At 51.3% G+C, this 9,509-nt stretch overlaps 1 protein-coding gene across 1 annotated transcript in view; it reads left to right on the forward strand.

Moving 5' to 3' along the window:
- The window catches only part of PTGIS (prostaglandin I2 synthase), a gene marked incomplete at its 5' end in the record, with an annotated part of 34,960 nt that extends 27,779 nt beyond the window's left edge, over window positions 1–7,181 (forward strand). The window contains 2 exons of the mRNA XM_034641581.1: window positions 967–1,118; window positions 3,839–7,181. Of these exons, the coding sequence (XP_034497472.1) occupies window positions 967–1,118; window positions 3,839–3,983 (297 nt within the window). The remainder of the gene's footprint in view (window positions 1–966; window positions 1,119–3,838) is intronic.
- Window positions 7,182–9,509: the final 2,328 nt, after the last annotated feature.

Here is a 9,509-nt window from a genome sequence, read left to right on the forward strand (position 1 = left end):
CACCCCTCCCATTCCCCCACCTCTCCCACCCACCCATCCATCCATCCTATCCACTCACCCACCTATCCATCCACTCACCCATCCATCCATCCATCTGTCCATCCCATCCACCCATCCATTTATCCTCCCACCCTTCTGTCCCATCCATCCAATTGCCCATCTGTCCATCTGTCACCCACCCACCATCCATCCATCCACCCACCCATCCATCAATTCACCCTTCCATCTCTCTATCCACTGATCCATTCACCTATTTTCCACCCATCTTTCATTCACCTCCTACTCTGTGCCAAGCCCTGTGCTCAGATACAATCCCCCCTTACCATTCTACAATGTAACCAAAGGAAACTGGCATTCTCTTTAAAAAAAAATTTTTTTTTAAAGTAATCTCTGTGCCCTCCGTGGGGCTTGGGTTCATGACCCCGAGATCAAGAGTTGCATGCTCTACTGACAGCCAGCCAGGCACCTCTAAAAATCATTTTAATTTTTAAATTTGAAACTGCCTAAGTAATATATACTTATAAAGTAGAAATATACAGACACATCTGTTTAAAAGCAAAAATTTTCCTTTATTCCTTTTACTCTGCAGTTCCACAGACTTCCCTAACAATGGTTTGGAGTGTATCCTTTAAATTATTTTTATGCCTTTACAGATAAACACACAACACACTCACACACATATGAATAGAGAGGTGTGTGGACAGGACCACACAATACATGCTATTCCGAAACTTGCTTTTTTCACTCAACAACCAGTCTAAAAAATTCTGTGTGATCACGCACAGACCACACTCAACCTTCTAAACGGATGCCGTAATTTTTTAACCAGTCCCCTGTCAATTGACCTTTACTGTGTTTTCAGTTTTTTCCTCTTATAAACAAGACTTCGGGGATCATCCTGACAGAGTTTTCTTCGGGCGTGCGTGTTGTGGGGGTGGAGTCGGAAAACGGACCTTCCTGTTTCAGGTATTTAAATATAACCGATTCCTGAACTCGGATGGGTCAGAGAAGAAAGACTTCTACAAGGACGGGAAGCGACTGAAAAATTACAGCATGCCGTGGGGAGCTGGCCACAACCAGTGCCTGGGGAAGGCGTACGCCATTAGCAGCATCAAACAGTGAGTGTGGGGGCAGTGGAGGGGGGTGTGGGCCTGTGGGGGGGCTTCTGCTCTGGCTGCTTGGCACACGCCCTCCTCTCCGGAGACCAGGGTTCTCAGCCAGGAACATGGGCAGAGGCTCCAAACGGCCCATGAGCCATCTCCTGCCCACAGATCTGTTTATTTGTGTGTTTAAAAATGTCTGCTAACTTTTAAGAATCAGAAGATCTCACATAAAAACCAGACTTCCGGTCTCTTTTGACATTGATCTGGCAGGGAGCTCTTCCCTCCAGACCTGGTGTCCAGATACTAAACACGGGACATTGCGTGCGGCTGACCGTTGCTGGCTGTCTGTGGCTGCTGCGCACGTTCAGAGCCCCCTCAGCAGGAACTGGCCAAGCGTCATTGTTCCCTCTTGGTTATTTTAATGCCTGTGGACCTGAGTGCCTTATAAATTCTCTTCCCTGGATCCCAAGAGCCATGGCGCCTGGACCACACACTGATCTGGCCAGGGTTATGACATCTGCTCTGTCCTTCCGTCCCGCCCCTGTGTCATCGTAAGCTGAGTGGCCAGCTGTGCCTGGGTCCTCAACTGTCCGGTTGGGGGTACCGATCATACTGTATCCCAGGGGTGTCAGAACAAAGGAATTGGGCCTTGTGAAATATTGAACCCACTGCCTGGCTCATTGTAGGTATCTAGTAAGTGCTAGTTATTACTGTAACTACTAATACACAGGCATTGTGCTAAGTGAATGGGCACATTACATTAACCTATTGGGCTCAGTTGTCTCGGCAGTGAAATGGAGCTCCTAATATAGCCAGTTTTTCCTTCATGCTACATTCCTAAAACTCACGGCCACGTGAAACCACATGATAAAATCCCCAGGGATTGTGGGGGGAAATGGGGCTGGGGCCCGACGGACCAAAAACCTCCTAGTGACACATGCAAGCTAAGAACCCAGGGAAGATGGTCGTACAGGCTTACAGGTGTTTCGTGGCTGAGAGCTACTTAAGCGCTGCCGTAAATATGACGCTTCACTTTGAAAACCACGTGAAGTTTGTGGAAGTGGGCGGTGGCTGGGCTGCAGCTGTGCTGTGAAGCGTGAAAGGCGGGGCCCCTGCAATTGGACACCTGCTATCAGTGGGGGCGCACGAGCCGCCCCGTGAGCCCAGCTTGCTGGTGGATAGAGTTTAGGTGCGTGCCTGCGCGGGTTTGTGGATTCCCGCACCGTCGGTCCAGCTGGGTGCGGCTTTGCATTCTTCTCGTGCTTCTCGCACACGAAACAGGTGCGCAAGTGGGAAATTTGCCTCAGCCTCCCTGGTGCCTCAGCACACCAATCACGTTGGAACAGACTCACGTGTTCAGAAGTGTGGGCACAGAGCTGACTGCGGCTCCTCCCTCATAAAGTGTTTGGACCGATAAAAAGATCTCGGATACTAAATGCTTCGCACAGCGCCTGGCACCTCGCATTTCAGTAAATTCGTCAATTTGTTATTTGATCTCCCTTACCTGTCGTGCAACCTTGCTCCGTAGGGGTCAGTCCAGCACTGACTCTGGAGGCCAGATTATTTGCCACCATGATCATGCACCTGGGTGAGGGGAGGCGCCAGGTGTGTGCAGAGCTCCCCGCCCTCTATAAACTCACTCTCCACCACCCATAGCTTCAGAGCTGGGAGGGGCCCAGCCCGCCTCTTTGACTTTCTTTGAGCAGGTGGGAAAACCAAGGCCCAGAGTGGGAAAGAAACTTGATGAGGGTCAAGAGGCAGAGCCACGTTTGCCTAGCTCTGCTGTCGAGAGCGTGGACTTTGCTCTGTCCTCGCCTTCCTCCTCTTCGTGAATTCTGTGAGATTAGAGCATCCTTGTCATATTCTCAGTCCCACGCCTGCACCTGGGTCACGGTGGGGGTGGTGGGGGGACATTCAGTGGCAGAAGACGCCGTCCAGACCCTACGGACAGAGGCGGTGGGAAGTGCGATAAGGCAGGCGGGCAGGAGCAGGGTCCCAGGTGGGACTGTCGCTGCATTTGCCGGCACCCGGGTTAATCGTGCACTTGGCTTGCGTGCTTGTCAGGACGGGTTTCCCGCGGGCGGCAGTAAGAGGTCGTGAGGCAGGGGTGCCTTTTCCCAATCTCACAAAGGCAGCCGCTGGCTTTGCAGCAGCCCTGACTGGAGCAGACAGTAAGCGTTCCAGGAGTTGGGTGGGGCGCAGGGGGTGGGGAGGACTCTGGTCTGGGGGAGTCGTAAAGGATCACTGAGTCAGGAGTCAGGCGATGCTGCTGTAACAACAGCCCCCACATCTCAGTGGCCTGTGACAACAGGGGTTTAGTTCCCACTCACAAAGTGGGTTGTGGGTGTGGGGGGGCCCTGCCTTCCACACACAGACTCAGGGACCAGGCTCTATCCCATCTCCCCGCTGCACCACCACGACACGAGGTCCACACAGCCACCAGAGAGCACACTGAGAGTCTCGTGCTGACCGAGGCATCGACCGCTGTCACTTCTGCTCACAGCCCAACGGCAGAACTGGCGGGTGGGCCCCCGAGCCACAGGGGCTGGCAGACGGGGAGGAGCTCATGGACTTCGGCGGGCAGGAACCACCTGTGCTCTCACGCTCTCCTCCCCCTTTTCCCGGAAGTGAGAGCTGGTGTCGGACTCGGGAGGAGGCCATTGCCTTCCTGCCTTATTCCAGAGAAGCCCCCTAGTCTTCTAGTCCTGCACACCTTCAACGCCGTCTCTCTGCAGATTCGTGTTCCTTGTGCTGGTGCACTTTGACCTGGAGCTGGTCAACCCAGACGTGGAGATCCCCGAGTTCGACCTCAGCAGGTACGGCTTCGGGCTGATGCAGCCGGAACACGACGTGCCCATCCGTTACAGCGCCCGGCCGTGAGCTCCGGGAGCGGACGGGGCTCCTCACATGTGCCTCCACCCAGCCGGCCCCCCAGCGCCCCACTTCCTGTGTCTACGTCTGCCCTGGGCGCAGGAGCTTTGAACACCCAATGGGGCCAGCATGACCGCTTTCCTGATTTTTTTCCTAGAAGGCTGTGTCCAGGGAAGGGAACGAAGGCAAGCTGAGAAGAGGGGGATGGAAAAGGACTCCAAAAGCTCTATGAATTGTCTCCTGCTATGGCTGAGTCCCAAAATGAGTCTTTGCTCCCAGCTCACCCTGCTCACCCCCTCCCCCACCTTATGATTTCCACAAAAACTGGGGCAGGCAGGGCAGAAGCAGGAGTCCTTACTGCTCCGCTGTGCCCCAGCTCTCTGAGGGGCCAATTCCTTGGCAATGCTGTGGTCCACGCCTTAGTCAGTCAAAGCAGATGCTGGCCATAAAAGGGCCAATCAGGGCCTTGCAGTGTATCTATTGAATTAAGCTGTGTCCCCAAATTATTAAACTAGCCAACACTAAAGGAGTCCTTTAGAATCTCTCTTCCCTAGGTGCCCTGTTTGCTAGACACTTCCCTCATCTCTCCATTCACATGGATGCATGAGAAAATTCAGGAAGGTTTTTCCAAAGGCTGATGCATTCACGGTGCAGATCATGAGCTCCCTCTCTGGGCTCTTGAGGAGTAGAGTTCTCTGTTCTAGACATATGGGCTCCAGATGGGAGAGCTTTCCCAGCGTCAAGACTCATGTTAGGGAATAAGAAAGTCCCAACAGGATGGTCCCAACGGAAGAAACCAGCCAGGGCTCCTTGGAACGGTCAAGCCAAAAACAGGGCTGTCTGCATTCTAGCTTGGAAACTCCAGCTGTGGTTTGATGCATTGGCAGACCTGTTTTGTTTGGCCTATGCTTATGAAAAAATACATTAGTTGTTACCATGTCATCTGTGGGAGAGTCCATGAAAAATGTCCAGCTTCTCTTGAAAACTTGGAAGATTTGGCCACACTGGGCCCATATTCCCAAGGACAACTGTTAGCCAGAGTGGAGCAGCAAACCCACGCCCTTATCCAGGGCGTGTGCATTCTGGCTCACTAGGGTTTCCACTTGGTGGAAATATTTTTTTCTGCTCTCCATTTACTGTCCCTCCAGGCCCTTGAAGGCATTGCAGTTCGAGAACCCTGTTCTAACTCTTAGAAGTGATATTGTAGGAGGTGGTAGGAACCTACTAATTGGTCCTCGGATCAGTAGTCTGCTCTATCCTGGATGCACCAACCCTTTGAACAAACAGATCAAGGATGAAAACTTGCCTTTGCATCTGATTTAGAATAAAACAGGTCAAAGAGAAAAACTGCCTCTAAACCTTTATTATGTTAAGTATTATAAACATTAGGTCCTGTTTACTGAGGGCCCTTTAAGTGGCTGTGACAGGCACTGTGGATGCAGCATTTGTAGTGCTCACAGCATCTCTGTGAGGAGAGGATGGTTATGCCTTTTTTAGAGATGAGGAAATGGGCTCAGAGAGGTGATGTGACTTGGTAGTCTTTGGCAGAATTATTGTCCCAGTAGCACATGGTAGATGGGCAGCTCTGCATTCCTTGGGCTCAAGGCGGGTGGTGGAGGGCCAGTTCTGTTTTGCATCGGAGAGCTGACAGAGCCAGAGGCACCCATGGCTGGCTGCATCTCACGAGACACAGACATACATATGCACACAGAGCTCGGTCGGTCCCCGTAGCTTTAGCTGGAGGGAGGAGAGGAGATCTCCGAACGTTCCAGGGGCTAGTCTCTGCTCGGAGCAATGCCAGGTCTTGGGGGCTTCCCTGGCCCTCAGCCTCCAGGCACCCCCAGGATTCCCAGACAGACATTGTGATTGGCAGGAGGCAGGATATCCCCAGGGAAACCCATCTTCACGCCTGGGTGACCCCCGCTGCCGCCTGCTTCTTAACTCTGCGGGAAATCAGGGTTGGCAGCCTTCTGTGGGAGGACGGAGCCAGTTTCCATGGCAACCGTAGCTGCCTCCTCCTGGCTTGGAAGGGAAGAAAGAAGGCTGGCAGAAATAGACGCAGGAAGATCTCTTCCTGCGGGACTGTACCCCCGGTGCGTTAGGGAAGAGCCCTTATGACTTCCCTCCCCCCACACTCCAAATCAGGGCTGCCCTGTCACTGGGACTAGATTCTCACCCATGTTCCCAAAAAGGCCAATTCCTTTTAAAGGTGGCACCTCCTTGGAGCCACAGACATTAGGAAGAGACGGTTCTCCCACCAGGCAGCCCCAGCTGGTACCACAGATATTGAAGTAGAGCTTGGGGGATGATGCTTTAAACCCTCCCCTGTTTTAATCTTTATTGTTTTCCTTCCCCCACCCTTTTCTTCTTTAAAAAAATAATAAATGTATAGAGTAAAGAGGGAAAGACGAGTGTGTTAGCTCCTTGCTGCAGGTTAGTTAGGAAGGTACCTGGACATCGCTGTATTTCTTCATACTTTGCTTTAGAACCACAAAATTGCAGGACCCGTGCCAAATGTTCTTAGGTCGGCCTAATGAAGTGTTTCCTTCCCATCGGCCTTTTTATTATTTTGTTTGTGCTCTATTTTGTATTGTTGTTTACCAGATAGTTTCCTTTAAAACAGACTCATTGTTTAAACTTTAAATTTGCTTTAAAGGGGAACTTTATTCCACCGCTGTCAGTAAGGGACAACATGTATCACTCGCTGCCGAAAATAGAAAGTGGCTGTGAAAAATACATTTGCGCGGGGGGGGCCTCCGGGCCCCTGTCGCCAAGGCTCAGAGCCTGAGCTCAGTCTCTTCTCTGTTACAAAATGAGACAAGCAAGCGTTGCAGGGGCGTTACAGCCGGCCGGCACCAGCCCGAGACTTCCTCCTTGACCGTCCCGGGCAGGAAGAGGAGTAGATGGCTCACCGCCTGTCGGAGCTCCGCCCATTCTCCTGCCGGAGCTCCGCCCATTCTGCCGCCAGCCGGCCCCGCCCACAGTGAACTGGAGACCCGCCCTGGATGGAGAAACAGGCTCTGGGAGTTGAAGTGTCTTGCTGAAGTCTTTGGTGTTTGCGTGTGTGTTTGTGTGTTTTAATAAACACAGTGTTTGGGGAGTAGCAGTGACTATTATGCCTTGCTGTTTTAATAAAGAATTTTATTTTCATATAATATTGTTGAGCGGAAATGTGCCGAAATATATTAAACCACCCTTGTTGACGAACTGCCTCCGAGTTGTGATTTAGGGCTCACGGTCGGCCATGTCCCGAATGGCAAGGTTGGTTTCTGGGAAGAGACCACAGAGCACCTGTGTGCCAGCTTTGGGACAGGGCCTTTAGAATCAAGTCGAACCGCCAGCATCCCTCTGTATATTATTATCCATTTTTACAGATGGAGAAACTGATGGTCGGAAAGGGGAAGTGGCTTGCCCAACATCGTGTGGCCAATTAATAGCCACAAGAGTTGAGTGCAGGCCTCTCTGCCTCCTGAGACCGTGTTCAGGATCTTTCTATCAACAATCCTCCCATCGGCAAAAGAGGGCCAGGATGCCCATAGAGGACCTTGGGGAGGAAGCTCGCAACCCACAAAGTAAGACAAGCAGGAAAAAAATCTCTAAAACATTCACTGGATGTTCTCTCTCCTTCACCATAATATATGCATTTGGTTTCTGGGGGGGGGGGGTTAAAGATTTTATTTGGGAGAGAGTGCATGAGCGGGGGCTGGGGGCTGAGGACAAGCGGACTCCCCACTGAGCAGGGAGCTTGTGGGGCCGCATGACCTGAGGCATGCTTGGGGCTCGATCCCAGGATCATAACCCGAGCCAAAGGCAGACATTTCACCGACGGAGCCACCCAGGCGCTCCTGCATTTGTTTTAATATAAAAAAGAAGAGGTGAAATGAATTCGATTTGGGGAAGATAAAAAAGAAAAATTGTTTTTTCCTCTCCAATCTTTGAGTAAAAAATAGTTTCCCAAGGCAAATGTCCCTCACATAATGTTCCTCATGTACCAGGGGGCATGGAGGCAGGGAGGCAGGTCTGGTGGGATTGAACTTGGCTGTGATAGACCTCTCAAGCAAGACAGCAACATTTTGCACCTGAGATGTTTACATTCAACACAGCAGACACTTTTTTCCCTTTCACGCGGATACAGGAGACCAAAGGCAGTGTGGCAGCTCCACCACCCCCAGCCCCTCTGGTCGCTGCAGCATCTGTGTGTGGGAAAGAGGGTGCCGAGTGGGGAGAGTTGGTGGCATGCCATCCTCTTGCCCTAGGACCTCAGAGTGGCCTGAATGTCCTGGGAGAGAGAAGGCAAGTGTACCCACATTCTGCAAACCTGAGAAAGTGGCCCTTGGAGCCCAGAGTCTCTGTGTGACTTTATTTCAGGGGTTCTGAGGGCTGACCCCGTGGGAGAAATACCAATTGCTTGGCCAAGGGCCGAACTCCCAACGTCCCTGCTAAAAGAACCCTGGTTCCCTTCACATACTAGGCAGTCATGTGCTCGGAGAAAATGGGCCCAACCTCCAAATCAGGACCTGATAGGTAAGTGATGAATCACTGAATTCTACTCCAGAAACCAATATTGCACTGTATGCTAACTAAAGTTATATATATATATATATATATGCATTAAAAAAAAATGGGCTGAACCAAATATAGGTATCAGGCCCCTCTAGTGACTGGGGCCATGTGACCAAGTGCAGGCCAATGAGATGATCAGGAAAGTCTGTGAGGAGCTTCAGAAGTGTGGAGGAAGTTCCTCCTTCCTCTCTCTCAGAGCTCTCCTGCGAGAACATGGCCCTGGCAGCCATTTTGTGATCATGAAGATAAGAGAATCTCGGAGAAATCCAAGAATCCTGAGGCCTCTGAGTTGCTGCTGTGACAGACCCTAGCATCACCTACCTCTGGATTTTGTGTTAAGTGAAATAATCAATGGCATTACTGTTCAGGCCCTACTCAGAGACCACACACTATAGTGGTTAAGAGCAGAGGCTCTGCCTGGGTTTGAATCTCTGTGGAGCCACCTAACACCAGGGTGATTTGGGGGCATCTCTCTATGTCCCAGTTTCTTCAACTATAAAATGAGGATAATGGATAATGATGACATCAGGCTTTGTGAGCATTAAATGAGTTAATATTGTCATTCACAACCAGTGGAGGAGACAAAACCCATATCCTCAGCCTCATAATGAAGTTTCCCAGAGGAAAGGGAAACTGCTCCAGATAGTGAGGAGGCAGGGATAGTGACACTGGGTCCGGGCTTTGGAAGGGGACTAGGGGTCCATCGTGTGGGAAAAATGATGGTTGGAGTTGGCGAAGCATTCTAAAGCAATAGAAACAGCATGAACAAAGGCCCTGTATCAGTTATCTGCTGCTGTGTAACAACCCCCAAATGTAGTGATTTAAAATGAAATTGTTTAGGGTGCCTAGCGGGCTCAGTCAGTCAAGCGTCTGCCTTCAGCTCGGGTTATGATCTCAGGGTCCCGGGATCGAGCCCCATGTCAGGCTTCCTGCTCAGCGGGGATCCTGCTTCTCCCCCTCCCTTTGCCCTTC

Source organism: Ailuropoda melanoleuca, chromosome 13 (assembly GCF_002007445.2).
Source record: "Ailuropoda melanoleuca isolate Jingjing chromosome 13, ASM200744v2, whole genome shotgun sequence".
Classification (NCBI taxonomy): Eukaryota; Metazoa; Chordata; class Mammalia; order Carnivora; family Ursidae; genus Ailuropoda; species Ailuropoda melanoleuca.